The 18,745-nt window shown below is 41.0% G+C and overlaps 1 protein-coding gene across 3 annotated transcripts; it reads left to right on the top strand.

Annotated features, from left to right (window-relative positions):
• The first annotated feature begins 1,713 nt into the window (after positions 1–1,713).
• Positions 1,714–18,730, top strand: LOC119723445 (rho guanine nucleotide exchange factor 39-like). 3 transcript variants are annotated; one of them, XM_038194125.1, is made up of 11 exons: positions 1,714–1,781; positions 4,384–4,491; positions 6,778–6,971; positions 7,251–7,466; positions 9,548–9,666; positions 10,793–10,863; positions 11,876–12,039; positions 13,092–13,292; positions 14,141–14,395; positions 15,167–15,313; positions 16,249–18,730. In XM_038194125.1, exons 2-11 carry the CDS (start codon positions 4,428–4,430, stop codon positions 16,393–16,395), a joined length of 1,578 nt encoding a protein of 525 aa, XP_038050053.1. In that variant the 5' UTR covers positions 1,714–1,781; positions 4,384–4,427; the 3' UTR covers positions 16,396–18,730. The 3 variants fall into 3 exon arrangements, with proteins under 3 accessions (XP_038050053.1, XP_038050037.1, XP_038050045.1); XM_038194109.1 differs by having other exon boundaries at positions 4,368–4,491; XM_038194117.1 differs by lacking the exon at positions 1,714–1,781 and adding an exon at positions 1,851–1,870 and having other exon boundaries at positions 4,368–4,491.
• The last annotated feature ends 15 nt before the right edge of the window (positions 18,731–18,745 follow it).

The following is an 18,745-nucleotide window of genomic DNA, read 5'->3' as shown; positions in this document are numbered from 1 at the left end:
TAATTATCTTTCATCCCGATGAAATTGGGCACCCCTCCACTGTAACATCCAGTCCCCCAGTCGCCCCCCCCCCCCCCCCCCCTCCAGGATGAGTACCCTGGCTACGCCGCTGGATACACTGGGACACTATTGGTCCCTAAACTTGGCAGTAAAACAATTTTTGATTTAAATTTTGTCACTCCAAAAATATCTTGTCTTTAATTTTAGAGAGCCTGAAAGACACCCTTGACTTTTTCATTTTAAATGTTGCTGTTTCTTGAACTATATTCAATTTTATAGTCTGTAAATATTTCAATGTTAATATAGAAAACCTTGGACTTTAGGCCTATGTAGTTTTAAATATGCCGCTTATCTAATATTGTAGCTGTCGATAATTAAAAAAAAATTGCTTGACACAAAAGTTACCGTAGTAACTTCATTGAATTAGACAATGTATCGAATTATTCATGTTAACGTAAAACTCAACCATTTGACAAAACTGTTCGACAGGAAGCAGAATGTTGCACTACGTGTACATTTGACGGCAGAATGAGATAATTGTTCTCATCAGTAAAGACAAGGCAAGATTTCTTTATACATTGATTTGGTAAAAAGGAATGCTTTTGGTCCATAAATGTAGAGTATTGAAAACTTTCATCATGTGCGGAACCAAAACCCGAAAAAAATACATTTCATATTTTAAATATCATCGAAATATATATTTGGGGGGGGTGGGTTCCGGTTTTTTGGCTTACCCTGTAGTATAGGTTTTCCCGTCAATTCAATGTCGCTAACTCTAATATTCCATTTCGTCCGAGAAAATTGTACATGCTTTTACCAACATAAAAACAAATAATCATTTACCATTCGTGTCAAAGTTTGGCCACCCTTTTTAATTATGTACCGTGTTAGGAATATTCGTCATTACAGATCGAATTCGTCTAAGCTCTGGCCAAATGCAGCATTCAGAGATCGAATTTGTCAAATCAATCAGTAAATGTCATCGTATGATGTGAAATCTGGGATGGGATAATATGGGGAAAATGGACCGTTTTTGTTATGCACTGGGGATATACGGTCCGGGATATCGGGCCTCTTACGACCCCGTTCTTGTAACGTTGTTTTCGCTCGTACCCCCGCCCTGCAGGGTGGGGGGGGGGGGTACGAGCGAAAACGTAGTTATGCCTCTAGCTCTAAGGTTGCAGACCAGTAAATCGGTCCGAAATTGCCTACGCCGGCCAAATCGCGATTTGCATGTCCTCAAAATCTTCAGTATTTGAGCATGCTGTGGGCCATAAACTTGAGGGTTTGTAAAAAAAATATGGGTGGAAGCCGTGTACAGGACCTTGACCTTGTAGTTCCGTTCAATTGCAATGAAATTGGGGCGCTTAAAGCGCTCTTTTTTTGCAATGGAGTGTAGGAATCGGGTTTTTTTTTCAAAATGGCGATGGGCTTCGCAGGACTATTTCCAGGGATGATCTTCGGATGGAAGTTTCTCCTAAAAGTCATCTGTTGTCCCCCCCCCCCCCCCCCAAAAAAAAAAATTGAAAAGAAAATGAAAGATAATGAAATAAGCTTTAATTTGATGTGTGTCTCGAACACCTTGAAGAGTTGTGGATATTTTTCCCGAATTTCTGAAGTGGGAGCATTTACCATTGGGATCAATGGAAGTTTATTTACTGGTCTGCTAGTGCTACTTGTTTTAAGCGTCAGTACAGGGGGCGCTATGTCATAACTACCGCCCTCTGTCGACGGGTTTGCTTAATCCGGATTTTATTGGACGGATCGCGGTGTACGGTTCGGTAAGTTTATGTGTTAGGCCAAATTTAAAAAAATAAATAAGCCATTAAGCATAGACTCTAGTTTGCAGGACTCTACTAACATGATATAAGTAAATTCACGTTATCTATGATCAATAATAGCCTCTATTTTCCATGATTGAAAAAAGGGGTTGGTGAACTATTTTTGTATTCCTCACTGTCCGTCCCGGTTGCCCGGCGCGCGTAATTTTGAATCATCGAAGTTCGAACCCCAGTTGTTGTTTTTTTTTCCCTACAGTACAGTACCGTACATACAGCACAACAGTGTTCGTACATGTCGTTAGGTCAGCTCAAACAAAAGTCCTTGGTATAGGTGTACTAGTACCCAACTTACCTCACATTATTACATTGATCTGTTGATCTAGCCCCATAAATGTGGCCTATTTACTGGACTGGCTCCGTAAACATAGGCCACACATCCACATGTACAAAAATCGTGTCGACTTTGCCAAATTTTGATTTTCACATTTAGGCTTAGTTTGTAGGATTTTTTTGCTTTAGAAGCATACTCACCCTCTTTATAGGCTTGTCAGAAAGTGCTGCCTTTTTCAGATGTCTAATTTTTGTGAAATTTCATGTTGAAATTTTGATACGCAAACGTGTAAAAAAGAATCTGGAAATTTCACGAAAAATATACATCTGAAAAAGGCAGCACTTTCTGATTAGCCTATAAAGAGGGTGAGTATGCTTCTAAAGCAAAAAAATCCTACAAACTAAGCCTAAATGTGAAAATCAAAATTTGGCAAAGTCGACACGATTTTTGTACATGTGGATGTGTGGCCTATGTTTACGGAGCCAGTCCAGTAAATAGGCCACATTTATGGGGCTACTGTTGATCATGAACATGTTGATCATGTTGATGTTGTCAGTCATGTCAATTGTCAGCCAAAACAATTAATTAACTTATGTTTACCATTTTTGTAAACGTTTAGACCCTATTTGTGCCTAGGCCTATCAAATTGTATCACTATCAGTTTGTTTTTTAATTTTAAGGGGCTGATCTTCAAGTGGCGGGGCGGGGTATTCTGCAATTAGGCCGTGTGCTACTCTCTATAGTTTTTGTGGCAATATCGCAAATCGCTAACCTTTTTCCTGTTTAGCATAGCCTAGCACTGCCTAGGGTAGCTCTACTGAGTGGAGCGTTGAATTACGGGTACCCCTCCATACCAACTATGGAGGGGTACCCGTAATTCAACGCTCCACTCAGTAGAGCTATGCCTAGGGTAGCCCCACTACTAGTGTGGCCGTCGGTATGCTGCGCTGAACCTAAGGCCACACACCATGGTCCGCGCACTACTGAGGACGTTTTCATAAAACCATGCATTTATCGTCTGGGGGCCACGTGCACTGATCTCTGTTCAGGATCTACGGCACAGGAAACAGCCGTCGCATTTGCAACTCGCGCCCTCGCTCGACAAGCAATTTGCATAAATGCGACGTCACAGCTTGAGGTGATCTCTTGTCACATTCAAAATGGCTGCCATCACCAGACGTTTCACGAGTGCATATGGGCTCCAGAAAGATTCAAGAATACCTTGTAAAATTGAACATCATTACACCTAAGCATCCCAGAAGTGATAGATGGGACATCGTAGAATACAATCATATGTAAGAAATTCCCTGCAAATTTTATGAAAACGTCCTCAGTAGTGCGCAGACCACGGTGTGTGGCCTTAGGTTCAGCGCAGCATACCAACGGCCACATTAGTGGGGCTATGCCTAGGGTAAATCAAGAGTTAATTATATACTCACACTAGGCAAAATAAAAAAAAAACATGTTTAGCGTCCTGCCTCTTTGACAAAAAGGAAGGAGGAGGCCCTTTTTTTTTTTTTTTTTTTTTTTTCAAAATGGCCGCCCGACACATTTTTCAAGACAACGCGGCCTGGCTATTTTTCAAGATGGTTACCAGCTTTTTTCAAAATGGCCGCCACTTGGACTCCGGAAATGACATATTGGCTTCTTATGGGCAAGATGCAACAGAAAATGAGACCAAAATGATGTAACTATGCAGAACCGAACATCTCTTCTGCGCAATTGCACCATATTTAAAAAAAAAAAAAAAAAAAAAAAAAAAGGAGGCGGCCTCTAAAAAGGAAGCGGGCGGGGACGCTAAACATGTTTTTTTTTTTACTTCGCCTTACCAAAACTAAGATGTTTCACGGTACTAATATGCGCCATCTTGCTCGCAGGGCAATATAACACATGTTGCTGTGTACACATCGTCAGTAGAATACTTTAGTGCTTCCAAGTCATCATGCGGTCATTCCAAAATGCACCCGTATCTAGCAACACGTTCTTTTTGCCCCGTGAACAAGACATGGCGCATGTTACCGTGAAGCACCTCATAAATTCCTCCTTATTTGATGCATGCCATCAGAGTCGATGATGAATCATGTTAAGTTCCATGCACAATGAGTTTCAGGTTCTTTGAAAACTAGCCCACTTGTTTCCCAATATCCTCTCCAAATTTTGATCTTAAGGTTTTGCATCTACGGTACATGTATTATTGCCATTTTTTTTTCTGTTGTAATGATGAACATCTTGAGCTTACAATTTGGCACTTGCAGGTCCTTTTTGTTTCAGACCAGTGAAAAGTGATTTGATCCAAATCTGCCAAGACATCAACAATGGAGGAAAATCAGCCTTTGGCAAGGGCAACGTATCGCCCTCTCAGCAATCGAAAGAAGAAATGTGAGGTTTCATTCAATGACACTGTATTTCATTTTCATAAGGAAGAAAGTTGTATTACTCAAGTCGGTAATCCTTACTTTTAGGACCCCGTTCCTATATACATGTAGGAAGGGAAAGACTCACCAAAACAGTTGACTAAATGACACTCAAAATTAACACTCTGATATTTCTTGACACATCTGAACAATTGGCAATGACACCTTCTTGAATATCAGCAGGTTTAATTTTGTGGAAAGAGGGCAGGGCTTTGATTTATGAGGGAAATTCAGGGGTAAAAGACGACGGTGACAACCAGAAAATTGAATCAAATTAAACCAAGATGGCAAACATGAAAGCTCGATGCAATGAAAGCTTGATGCTGATTGGCTGATAAAAAAATAAACATCTTATTAATTTTTTTAGCAGCCAATCAGCATCAAGCTTTGATTATGTACATGTAGGGCTTTCACTCGTGTTGTGAAAACTGCGACATGCATCTGGCTGAAAAAAAAGGTAGGAAAGTCACATTTTCTGTGAAAGCGCTTTCAAAATTACAACTAAGGCCAAAAAAAAAATAATGTTCCGCGGTAGCTCCAACAGTGCCCTCTATTTCCGCACCTCCTCAATTTTTTTTACCAAAGAGCACCAAGGAATGGGAAATTGCACCAAGGCAAATGATCGAAAGCACCAAGGCAAATTATGGAGGCCACCAATGTACATGAGGACACCAAAAAAGCAAAACAGTACCCACCTTGTCTGTACAATCCAAGCTGAAGAAAAGAAAAAAAAAGGAAAAAAAAAAAAAGCCGCGTGGCCGCGTCAATTCCGGAACTTTGGTCTGACCAGAGACCGAATATTTATTTTTTTTTTGGCCTAACATGAGTTTATATGAAGAAAAAAGACTGCTTTAGCCTGCAAAAGTCACTTTGGTACTGGACAGTCATCTGCAAAAGTCAGTTTTGAACAGAACTCGTAAAAAATAGAGGTGTCCTAAAGATAAGGATTACCCTCAAGTCAATACGCCACTCGAGTCCAGTCCGCCCACATCAAGTTGGTCAAAGGGCTCGTCTCAAGTCATATCCAGGACGAGTTCTGGACAAGTTGCGGGTAGAATCATTCACTTTGACTGGAAGAAGCTCTGCATTTGTCCCGGACATGTTCCGGGGAAGTTTTCATCAGCAACTGCTTGACTCATCAATATTGATAACTTCATTGCGGGAAGATGGCAGGAAAGTTGTTCAGAATCCTGCAACTTATACCCGATACAATGCCCGCTTCTTGTTTGAGAACTCGTCCCTGATATGACTTGAGACGACCCTAAGCCGGACCACGTACATGTATTCAAGCGAGTGACTGTTTTGGGCCAAGGGGAGATTTGTGCTGGTCAAATTCACAAGTGACAGGCAATGCGTGAGTGATGAGTCAGTGAAGTAAAAAGAAGACCAACAAAAAGTGATTTGCTTTAGCTGAAATGTTCATGAAAAGGATGGATTTGGGGTTAGTATTTTATAGAAAATAATTGTTACACATGCCTGTTGAAAAAAAAATGCTGTTCTTGTACTCTGGTTCCCTGACCCTACTTCAGCCAAGACGGAGCAATTTATAAACTTCAGGGAATTGTCAGGTCTGGGAACCAGACTAGAGGGCGTGCATCCGTTTATGTGTAATCAATTGCAAACAAAAAGTGGACTAAATGAATTTGGGGGCAGTATTTGAAGAAAGTCAGTTTTTTTCCAGTGATGGTCGGCTGACCATTGTTGGAAATTACACTGAAAGTTCTTAAAAATGAGATTGCACCAGGGCCGGGCACTATAATTTCGCAGGATGCTTGAGATTATTATTCACTTACAGTCAAGTAAGGGTATTTCATAATAATTTGGTATTTGTTTGGTTTTTTTTTTGATGTTTGCAAATGTTGTATGCTACCTTTATGGTCAACAAGCACATGCAGGCAGCACACTGTGTACAACTACTAAGACCTATAGTGTAGGATAATTGTCAAAGTCAAATAATTGTTTTGATTGAGTCAAATTTAGCCATTCTGAAAGGCGTGCACAGTACCAATCTGGATAAATCAAACACTGATAACTCAAAACAACTGTTAAGTCAAAAAGAATCAATTGCCTTCAGTAGTATAACAATGATACAACCCTGTTTAAGTCAAAACTCTGCTTAGGTCAAATTTTGAACCTGTTCCCTTGAGGTTTGACTTATCCAGATTTCACAGTACATGTATACATGTACACCTTTCAGTAGCATTCTAATATTTATAATGATGTTTATTAATGATTGCATGTGTTGATACAGTGAATCATTCCATCAGCTGGCGGGAGCGGTTATCCAAAAGCAAGGAGACATTCAAGGGTGACTTGGAACACCTGTTTCGGGACAAGTTTACTGGTAACCATGCCGTCAAAATGGCTCGCAAGCGAGAACGCATCATCTGTGAGATATTTGCTACGGAGAGAAAGTATCAAAGCCACCTAGCCATCATTGTACAGGTGAGATGTAAGATGTGTATGTACATGGTGCAGTATTTAGTTGGAAAATCTAATGATAGCCATCGCTGCAGGCATGAAAACTGTCCATTATGTAATAAATTTAGGCGTTCAGTCATTCAGCTGTGCAATCAATGTCTTGGTCATAGGGCTGTCCATTTTCAAGTGATTTGGTAGTCGATTATTCCAAACTGCACTGGACCGAATATTTGAAACTCACTGATCAAGTTTTACATCATCAGTCACGTTCATCGTGTGTATGTCTGTACATCTTGCTCCTAGCATTTCCTGACTCCGTTGGAGTCATTAGGACTCATCCCAGCAGATGATCATCGCATCATCTTTGAGAACATCACAGCAATTCAAGCAGTCAATCGGGAGCTCCTAGCACACATGGAAGAACAAGGCATAGCCCAGGCATTCATTCAGCTGGCTCCATTCATGAAGGTGTATTGTGCATACGCCAATAACTTTGAAAAAGCTTCACAGAAACTCCAGGTAAGTCATGAAGGATCCTAGCCCCATAAATGTGTCTCAAATACTGGACTTCCTCCATATTGTGAGTGACAGAGGGATAAGTGCTAAATTGACTTAATTTGAAATCTGGAGTGTTTTTTAATTGATTTTCACTATGGAAGCCTCTTAGTTCAAAGTCCCTATCTCTAGATGTTTAGTTACCCAGTAAAAATCCTGCTTTCATTTGAGACAAACTTTCTCCAAAGTTCCCATCAAAAACACAGGAAAGCCTACGTGTTGATATCTAGCATCTAGAGGAAGAAGTAAAAGGGGACGAACCTGTGTTCACAGGAACGGAGTGCCCATCTCTCTTTCATTAGCGATTGGGCCAGACTCATATGCTGCTGTGGGGGGATCGCCACACCTCCTCCACAGCGAGTCTCTTACCTTCCCTGCACTGAATAATGCCGGTACCCACTTAACACCTGGGTTGAGAGGAGTAATTGAGGTAAAGTGCCTTACTCAAGGGCACAACACGCTTGGCCATGGCGGGGCTCGAACCCACAACCTCACAGTTATGAATCCTGTGTTCTACCGCTAGACCACACGTGCCCTCTAGAGGTAGAGAATGCTAGAAAAAAAAATTACATATACCGGCAGGTTCATGATAGGCTCAGTTGAAATTAGCATGCATTGCTATATGGCTCGCAACTCATTTATTTGAGACACATTTATGGTGCTAGAGGATGGCCTAAGCATATATTCAACCTTCTTGACATCGCAACATAAAGACATTGCAGAACAATTTACTTTTTTTGTTAGAAAAGATTTGAGTATGTTACATGACAAGTTGCTTATTAGTGAGAATATTTTACATGTACATGTGTACATGTATCTTAATCATTTAACAACTTGTGTAAAATGGTATTTGCAAGTACATGTATTTGTATTGTTTTTTCCATATGTCATACCTAGAATTAACAATAGGGTGAGAAATAAACACATTAATGTTTTGTGCATGATGAATGGGCAAAATTCAGTCCAATGATTGTATACTGTTAACTATTTATGTTATTTTGTTTGATGCATTGCCTTCATCTTTATGCAAAAATAGTATCAAGCCTGGCAGTGGGGAACTCAATTCAATTTGCAGACATAAGAATTAAGGCAGAGTCCATTATTTGCAGCCATCCGAAAAGTAACTGGCGTAATTACTGTTGAAAAACATACTTGGTTGAAAGATAGTAAGGGGACTAAACTTCCTGTGAAATTATTCTTTCTGGCAAGCTGTCAGTTTGAAGAATTCAACGAAAGAAAGCCTTTCCAACGGTGCTTCTTAAGAAGCACCGTTGGAAATGTCCGTTAGTAGTTTGTTGTTTTATTCAGCGAGGCGTTGACACGACGCACACGCGCCCGCGGTTGCTATAATTTGTCGGATCAGTGCGTGACATCACGTAGCTGCAATCAGCTAGTGAGATCGCTGAATTCAGGCCCAATTCAAAACATGATTCAGCAACTTTTGATTTAAAATCAAGATCCTAGAATGCCTTTTTTTTTTTTCGAAATGTACAGCTGAAGCTGTGCTGAAACTTCATCAGGTTGTTCAGTACCCTTCTTCAGATTTTGAACACTTTTGTTGCTTCAAACGAACAAAATGCACAAATGACAAATAATTGACTATGCCTTTAACACAAGTTATTATTAGAGAAGAAACAGTAGATCTGAAGTTCCAAGAAGAAATGTTGGTTTGTTCATGGGATGTGGATACACAAGGGCAGATCCAGGGGGGGGGGGGCCAAAGGGGGCCATGGCCCCCCCCCCCCCAAACGAAACCAATTTTTTTTTTTTTTTTTATGTGACATCGCAAAAAAGGCAGGCAATGAGTACACCACCATCTTTCCCTCAAAAAACATTGGTTAAAGTGGTCAGAAATTGCCTCAGATCGCACCACAGAGCATCTAGAATTCAAAAAAAAAATTTGGGGCCCTTAAGCGGGCCCCGAACCCCACGCCGTAATTTTTTGGACCCACTTTTTTGGAAGACCAAATTTTTTTGGGCCCCCCCCCCAACAAATTGTATTCTGGATCCGCCCTTGTGGATACACACACTTTGTCTATTTTCAGGATTGGGAGCATAAGCGTGCTGCATTTGTGCAGTTTCTGAGAGAACAAGAAGCCAAACCTGAATGTGCCAACCTGACTCTACACGCTCTGCTCATAACACCCATACAGAGAATACCAAGGTAGGTGTGTCTCTTATCTTGGACACGTTGCATCACAGAAGTGTACATTTTAATACTTGCAGGGATATAACATAGTCCTTCAATTCCCTGATTTCAAGCTTTTTTGAAATTGTCAATAACACATTGGCGCCATACATGTGTGTGCATGAAAACCTGTATACATGTACCTCAAATTCAATGCAGAAATTCACGTACATTCCTATATTCCACATACATTCCCATTTGAGCCCCACTCCAGCATACTTTTAAAAGCTCTATATTCTCAGTGTTGTGTGTGAACTTCAAAGAATACAATCCCAAGCTAGCCATGGTGGGACTCGAACCAACAGCCTCTTTTCTAGTGCAGATATCTAAACTACTCAACCACGGAGCTTGCCAGGCTCAGCTTGCCAGGTTTGAACAAAAAGTGACAAGTGAGGTGCCACATGATAGCCTATGGGTATAGTTTGCAAAATTCCACGGCCACTGGGCCTTTACAAAAACACTCCAGAGCTGTAATGCTGACAAAATAGAAGGGAACTCTACCAAGAAGACCACAAGCAAGTGAATGCAGAACTTTACAATCAGCGACCATGGAGCAAATTGGGGATGTTCCAGTTGTTTTCCTTAACCTGTGTCACAAACAATCAAAGGCTTAATTTTTTAAACCTGGTGGTTAAGGGCACTGGATTTGTGGTCTGTGGGTAAAGCTGCGGGTTGTGGGTTCGAGTCCAGCCGGGGTCATGGTGCGTGTGCCCTTGGGCAAGGCACTTTGTCACTCATTGCTCCTCTCCACCCAGGAGTAAATGGGTACCTGTGAGGGCTATGGTTATTGTGATTGAATAAGCTTGCTTGCGCCTAATTCAGGCAGCATCGAGCCATATACTCCCGAGGGAGCTGAGATGGTATTTGGAATATTTAATTGGCCCAATGATCAGGGGTAATAATAATACTGTAAGCGCTGTGATTTAGTTTACTAATAAGAGCGTTCTTAAATGCCGATTATTATTATTATTATTATAAGGTTGGGTTCGCATATCCAGTTTCCAAAATTGAAACTCGAATAGTGGATTTCAAACCAAATTTCAAAAATCTTCTCATATGCCACCTCTCATATTGCCTAATACTTTGTCCCGTGTCCATGCAGATACAAACTACTGCTGGAGGAGTTGCTGAGTAGTACTGATGAGAATCATGAAGAATATGAGCAATTACAAGGTGACAAGTCTTTCAATGATTTCAGGGCTCGGTCGTGTTGATATTGAGCTCAATCCCAACATGAGGAAATACTCACTCCCCACAGTCCCAATAAGGTGATTCCTTGAAACTCAATCAAATACAGTAAAATCTCGTTAACACAAATTTGGTTACCTCAAAACTGTTTACCTCAAAGTAATACCCCATTCCCATCAAGAGAATAGGATTTTATGTACATAAATGCCCCCATACCTCGAAATACCCAAACCAATGCCCCCGTTACCTCAAACTTTTGTTTGGCCAGTCACAAAGAAGTGTAAACAACATCACAACAATGTTTATCTTCAACTTTTGTTCGACCCATAGAAAATGCTGCCAAAATAGTCACAAAGAAGTGTGAACAACATGGCGTAACTTTATTCATGACTCGCTACTGTCCAAAGGACTTCTGTAGGGATGCAGCTTGCATGCAGCATTGTAATCAGCCATCCAGCCCATACCCGCGACAAATCCTGGCTTTTGAGCTAGCCTTTTGAGCTACCACTGGCCCAATTGTGGCCCACACACCAGCAGTCCAATCAATAGCTCTTTCTGGGTGGCCATGTGACCGCATTAGAAACCACCAAGTATGCGCAGGAGATAGCCTGACCGCTACCGCTAGCCCAGATGCAAGTGTTGCACCCTCTATTAATTGAATAGGACAGGCCATGTGACGGCGCCGCACATCGTGAAACCCCAAGCGTGGTGCGTTGATATCGATAAACAAACACTGGGCATGACATGTGTTGTACATGTGTGTGTGCATACTACATGTGTAACTGGGGTGCGGCCCAGATTTCTGACCCGTATTTTAATTCAGCCTTTTTTCTTATTGTTTTCCCATAGGCCAGTTTCATCTCTATTACAATTTCTCTTTCAATTTCATTCAAGTGATAATTCTAAAAGAGATGTGTGTACTTCTACTGATGAAAAGCTTGGAGCATACATTTTTTGTACCTTATTTTGGACCTGTGTGTATGTATTTGTATTACAGAGGCTGCAGCCCGAATGACTGAAGTGACATATGGAATCAATGAATACATCCGTGAACACGAGAACTTTCAGAAGATGCTGTTGATTCAGACAAGTTTGACTGGAGGAGCGCCGAGAATCATTGCACCAGGCCGAAAATTCATCCGAGAAGGAACACTCATGAAGGTATGTAGTCCAAGTCTTACTGTCAGGTGTTCAAGAATTGGATCAGACCCAAGTGTTTGAGACCAATATCCAAAACCATCCTATAAGAGAGTAGAAACCTTTGAACATCAAAAATACAATACAATATATTGCGGTCAAGACCTTCATGTCTGAGAACAAGACCGAGACCCAAACAAAGTCATTCAAGACCGAAACCAAAACGAATGCATTCAAGACCGAGACCATCTCTTTTGAGACCAAGATTTCCGAGACCGATACCTTGCAGGCCCGAGACCGAGTCCAAGATGACCGAGACCGAGTCCAAGACGACCGAGACCGATACCTTGCAGGCCCGAGACCGAGACCGAGACCGAGACCAAGACGACCGAGACCAAGCATGAATAAAAATGTATGGCGTCGAGCCATGTGCACCAGTGAAATACATGGGCAACATAGCTGTGCTTGAGTACCACTTCTCTGAATCAACAAGCTGCATTGACCGGTTTTCATTCCAGCTCGAGGTGTTACAGGGTTTCACAAGGTGTTAATGGGTTTCAGAAGGTCTTACAGGATTACACGAAGTCTTATGGGTTTTCACAGGGTGTTTCGGGTTTTATGAGGTGCTTGGAATTTTACAAGGTGTTACAGATTTATCAAGGTGTTGCAGGTTTTACAGGTTTTTACAGGTCTTACGGGTGTTCACGGACTGTTATGGGTTTTTACAATGTGCTTGGGGTTTTACAAGGTGTTACGGGGCTTGTGAGGTGTTACGAGGCTTGTGAGGTGTTACAGGTTGTAAGGTTTTAACAAGGTGTTACAAGGTTAAACAAGGTGTTAACGACTGTGACAGGTCTTATGAGGTGTTACGAGGTTTGTGAGGTGTTACAGGTTATTAGGATTTTACACGGTGTTACAGGGTTAAACAAGGTGTTAACAACTGTTACGGGTCTTACAAGGTTTTAAGGGGTTTTACGTTACAGGGTTTCACCCCGTACCTCAAGTTTCAACCTCAAGTATCACTTGTTTAAGTTTGCATTTTGCTTCACCCTCATTGCTGTTGTCGCATTATATAGGTCAGCAAGAAAGGCTCCAGCGCTCATGAACGCATGTTTTTCCTGTTCAATGACATGCTGATATATGCCAAGCCCAACCTACTGGATCCGTTAGTATCTACACGTAGCTATTGCTGTCGTGGTGTCATTCCCTTGGAGCGATGTGAGGTACAGTGTGTACTAGGAGAACTCAAGACATCAGGTACTGGAGCTCTCTTCAAGGTAAATGACCCATTAGTCCCGGTACTGCCCCAACCACCTTGCTTACTGCTCCCTGTGATGCTCAAAAGTGCCATCCATGGTGTTATGGATTCATCAGTGAATAAACACAATGTAATACAATGTAATACAGTTGCTAACAGGTTCAATACATGCAGCAACATTCATACTGAGTGATTTGACTACCCCTGCTGCCAATGCAGCCAAAGTCCGCCATTAAAACCCTAACAACCTAGGCATTTTTGCGAAGATGTAACCTCAATCCTGCAAAATCCTCCAACTGCCTCAGTGTAAAAATTGCATACAGCCTCAATCCTGCAAAATCCTGCTGCAGTCACTGCTGAGGCAAAGCCAGTGACATCCTGGAGCATTGCCAAGGATTTTGAAATATAGGCCCAAATTTATGCATGGCTGAGCATAAACAAACAACGTGCAACCTAATACCTTGACACAGTGCATCCTCTAAAATCAGCCACACACTTTTGCCATACAGCCGCAATCTTGCAAAATCCTTCATTTTGCAGAGAGGATTTGGGAAGATTAGAGTAACATGTGTTTGTTTCATTAAACCTTTTGCATATTAGTTTCATAAGTCGACAAAATTTTATAGAAAATTTCTTCCATGAAAGTATAAAAGTGGTGCAATTGGTAACAAAGTTATTGTACTACATGTACTTCTCTGCACTTAAAATACAGGGTACATCAGGGTCATATATGTCTGTATGGCAGAGACAAAAACATGTTGTGAAAAAAAAGACTCCTTTAACCAAATGCAGGGATAGACCAAATTGCCATTGCCAACATATGCTGATATCTTATTTGGTTGTGTTTGCTATTGACTGTACATGTAGGTTGTGCACGGCGACCAAAGTTTGTTGCTGTACTCCACCAATCACAACATAGCGTTATCCTGGATAGATGCGCTACAAGGAGCCATACAACAACTCCAACAGCGACAGCAATCAAGCAGATATACTCAGCATTCAGTGTCTGGTACCAAGACTCGTGGTCCTACCCGTAATGTACCACTGGGCAAGAGGGTCAGGCACATTGGACTGAGGACCAGCGACAGACTCAAGAACATGAGGAACTACCCTGAACCTGAGGTGCGTTGACATCCATTTTTAGGGCGTCGGTAGAATGGGGTGTTGCAGGGTGTCACCTCCTTCTCCCCCTTCCCCCCAATTTACAATTTTTCACCAAAACCACGAAGTAATTAACACTCAGTTGAGCGTGTGTGCCCGGCACGCGTGCATATTTTACAGAATCACGATATTCTGTTTTCAAGAACTAACACCCGAAACAGTGTGGCACGTACTGCATGGATGCACTCCGTACATTATCGTTCTCACGAAGTAACGCTGATCTTAATTTCACCAGTATAAAGGTTTTTAATTAATTTATTTTTGTAAGCCCACAAGTACACAGTGTATATGGATGGATTGAATTTGTGTCAAACCTTTCAAACTTTTTTTTCTCCGAATAGTATTTCTGCAGTATGCTTGAGTGTTAGTTTGTGAAAACCAAGATCATTTTGTTTTGCGTCAGTGTACAATGTGCGCTCAAAACCGAAATTGTTGATTACGCGGTTTTTACGAAGTAACACCCACTAACGCCTGAGTGTTAGTTCATGAAAACATTGACGATGTGTGTGAGTGAAATCACCGGTCAGCAAAATCTTGTGTCAGTTGCGAAATATGCCACTACAAATACCGCCACCTATTGTCTGATAGTGTCAAAGATCGGCTGCTTTTAATCATACCTCTTCTATATGGCTTCCTTTGGTCCTTGCGTAATTCATCTATTATAAAAAAAAAAATTCGAATAAAACAAGGAGTGACAGTGTAATGATTCTTGGTTGTTATAATGTTCCTCAGGACGGTAACCATAGTAAAGACAGCCTGCATCCATTGAGGGTGCAGCTACATGCTAAGAAGCTACATGGACCTGGTAATACACCCCTCAGGAAAGGGCGCCCTCGCAGGCTACAACGAGGACCACTACAAGTCAGAAATAACAAACAGGTAATGCCATTCAGCTAACAATTTGAAAAACAATTCATATTTTCAACATGAACCTTGAGAAACACAGACATAACATGCTATTTGAAGTGGTACAAGTCAGAATATTACCTTTGGGTGCAAACCTGTAAATTGACTCCTATAGACCTCGGTATAATTACACGTACTTCCAAATATTTGAAATACAACTGTCCAAGGTGTTTGAGACACCCATCAAATTAAAGGGGCACTGCATCCTGAAATCCAGGAAATTTTCATGTTTTGGATTGTTTACTTATCCAATTTCAAACATCTGGTTGAAAGGAAACAATCTAATGTCTTACTGTTCCCTAGAAAAGATGGGGAAAAAACGGTTGTTTACATCGGACACAACGAGTACGCATGCTTTTTTCCTGTCCCTTCAGTCAATGTACGATACACATTGCGTATGTCACATAAAATTACACACAGCACCAACTAGCATGAACAGTCCCACCTTTGGGGGTTACAAAAGTGGACCCCGAAAGTCGTTCTCGCTCACATAGCACAAAAATAAAACAAGAACACCCAGATGTTAAAGGATAGTTGTGTGGATGTTTATATCCTACTTTTAAATGTTCTTACTGATTAGCAGCATTTCGTTCAAAGTGTGTTTTGTAGCCCAACTAGGCTCATTCCAGGACGCAGTGTCCCTTTAAAACTCATTTCATCGAGCATGAAAGTTCGTTTCCATTCAGGCCTATTTCATCTGAATTTCACAGACATAGCTCACACTCCTGTGCATGGCTTTCACTCATCTTTTGTCTACAAACCTCCCAGTTCAGGGTCCACAAAATGCTCTAATATCAAAGAATTTGAGGGCATACAGATTGTGATGTGGCCGGCGTTGCGGGGAATTCTGGGCCCATTTACAGGTCTGCACCCTATTAGTTTGTTTTATTTTTCTATGTACTTGACAGGAGGAGAGTCAGGATACCAGTCTTTCCATGGTAGACGTGACTGGCTACCCAGAGAACACTGAGGACCCACATGGCTGCATACAATCTCCTTATACCACATTACTGGACCAGGAGACTGCCCAGCAAGCATTCTGCACCATCCTGTAAACACATCACTCACGTATGGCCTACAGTGGCCAAGTACAGTATCCTGTATTTTTATGATGATACATTTTGTAATGGAATCAGGTACATATGTGACCAGCAACCGATTGCATGAAACAGTGCGTAACTTACTCTATGCATAGGACTTGTGCAACAAATGTATCGCGCAGCTGATAAGCTTACAATCGCTTTCACAAAACGGGGCATAGGTGCGCCACGTTTAAAATAATCTAAATATGTTGGACGAGGAAAACAGTCGTTGAATCACCTCCACCTGCCATTTTTTAAAACAGTTTTGTCCGACTTTTTTTCGGAATCACGTGGCAACTCTGAAAACTCTTGTCACAAATAAAATAGCAATTCATTTACTTCCAACACAAAGCTGTGAGCGCCTAATTGTATCAAACTTGGTAAGTTGTGCAATACCAGGCTTCCCGATAATCACAATTTACTGGTACAATAGGTCATTTTTGGTCGTTACGCCACAACTTAGGCCACCTAAAATGATTACGCAAGTACACCATAATTTGTTGCACAAGTCACCGACTTATGCACTTTCAAACTTTCGTGAAATGTCATAACTAAAATGTTGCGCAGCGCGAAATGTTGCGCAACTTGCACAATAAATTGTGGCGCAATAAAGTTTCGTGAAATCAGCTGCAGATCCCACAAAATGACTGTGCCGTACATGTTTGTTTTTTTTTTTGTTAGTTTTTCATGTGCAGCGGACGGAGCATACTGTGCTCTTTATTTTTATATACATGCATCACTCAGAATCTTAATAATATATGCAGATATTTTGGAAATGTTGACTGCTTGCTTTTGTGCAGGATTTGTAATAAAAAGGGATTAGATGTTTATCATTGTCTATTATAGGTAGAATTGAAGTGGTGATAGACTTCATCCTTTGTTTTAAATTCTTTTTTTAAGTACGCAAGAGAGCTGTTAAGTATTGTGTTTATTCTGCAAGATGATTAAATCTAAAACAAGTGAAATGTAAATTATGCATAGTCAAGCCTGTTTCAGTCAGTTCCCTCATATTACACAGAAACGATTGCATCTGATGCTTCATGTACAAGTCGCTTTTATATCTTTTATGTCTGTATATATACTGTGATATTTTTTCCCAAGTATTCCTTTTTCGAGTCTTTCTTTACCTAGTGTTTTTGAAATTTCGTGGGGCTTAAGAGGATTTTAATGATAAATTTGGCTTTATAATCGGTACTGTAATTGTAATGTACTCCATTTAGTGTGACAGTTTGGCGATACAGACCTTGAGAAAATGTACTTCAACATACATGTATTACACTGTATACTCTCATCTGCATCTGTCATCTGCATCTGTCATTATTAGCTTTGCCATTGTAAATGTAAATAGGCTGAAATATTAAATGAGTACGTCAAAAGACTAGTTAAGGGTAAAACGATGAAGAGTTTTGTAAATTAATGCAATGTCAAAGTACACTTTGATGTCATCAGGAGTTACCCTTCATTTAATGACAACCTGAATTATAAACTTATGGGAAGATAAAATTTTGCAATAGACTTTGTGCGCAGTTACCCCCTCAAGAGTCGAAGGGTCATTAGTATTGCTGATGGCGCCTGACACTCACGCGAAGATGCCACTATTTGTCCACATTCAGAATAAATAAGTCATGGGTGAATCAAATAGAATGTTGTGTGTTCTGGGGGCAGTTTTAACCAGTTCACGCCAGGATTATTTTGACAAGAACCGAACGAGGTGCGGGATTACATGTACTTTTTGCTGGACCTCAAGCCAGGTGGGTTGAAGCCATCACCCTCGGTCAGCACAGTTGTATTTCCGGCCTCACTCGCTGCAAGCCGGTCGCCGACAGATGTTTCTGGCCTCGCTAGTTGCGTGTTTATCCGTCATCCGTTCCGACTACTGCAAAACTTTTGTGTGTGAAAATACGGCCTCCAGCGCGAACTGGTTAATAAGCTTGGCTTGTCTTGTTCGCCTTTGTTTGCAGATCAAGCTGTTTGTATGAAGGGTTTGTTTGACAGATTTGTGACAAATTCAGGTTCCTAATTTTGTGATTTTTTTTTTTGTGATTTTTTTTTTTCTTGTCAAGAAAATAATTTGTATAGTGGGGCCATGGTGTAATTTGTCAAGTTCCATCACACTTTAAAGGGCCCACGCAATGTACTTTTGTAAATGTAATTCTTGAAAATGCTTTGTGTCCCATTTTACCATAATGTTCAACTTTCGTTTTTATGCCAATACTAATTTCCATATTCATGACAACTGTGTGATGATCAGGCAGAAACCCTCAATGTTACAGCTACTTAAGCACTAAAGTTGTCAGAATTTTGGATATATTTGCTGTTGTAA

The sequence above is a fragment of the Patiria miniata genome, unplaced genomic scaffold (genome assembly GCF_015706575.1).
Source record: "Patiria miniata isolate m_02_andy unplaced genomic scaffold, ASM1570657v1 HiC_scaffold_1, whole genome shotgun sequence".
NCBI classification, from domain to species: domain Eukaryota; kingdom Metazoa; phylum Echinodermata; class Asteroidea; order Valvatida; family Asterinidae; genus Patiria; species Patiria miniata.
The sequence above is the reverse complement of the archived record's forward strand: the minus strand, read 5'-3'. Positions and strand labels throughout refer to the sequence as shown.

Bases quoted from the DNA above. Each gene is read 5' to 3' on its own strand.
- LOC119723445 (XM_038194125.1), top strand. From the start codon at position 4,428: ATGGAGGAAAATCAGCCTTTGGCAAGGGCAACGTATCGCCCTCTCAGC. The intron at 7,467-9,547 runs GTAAGTCATGAA...GTCTATTTTCAG, and splicing joins AAGCTTCACAGAAACTCCAG to GATTGGGAGCATAAGCGTGC. The intron at 10,864-11,875 runs GTGACAAGTCTT...TTTGTATTACAG, and splicing joins AGAATATGAGCAATTACAAG to AGGCTGCAGCCCGAATGACT.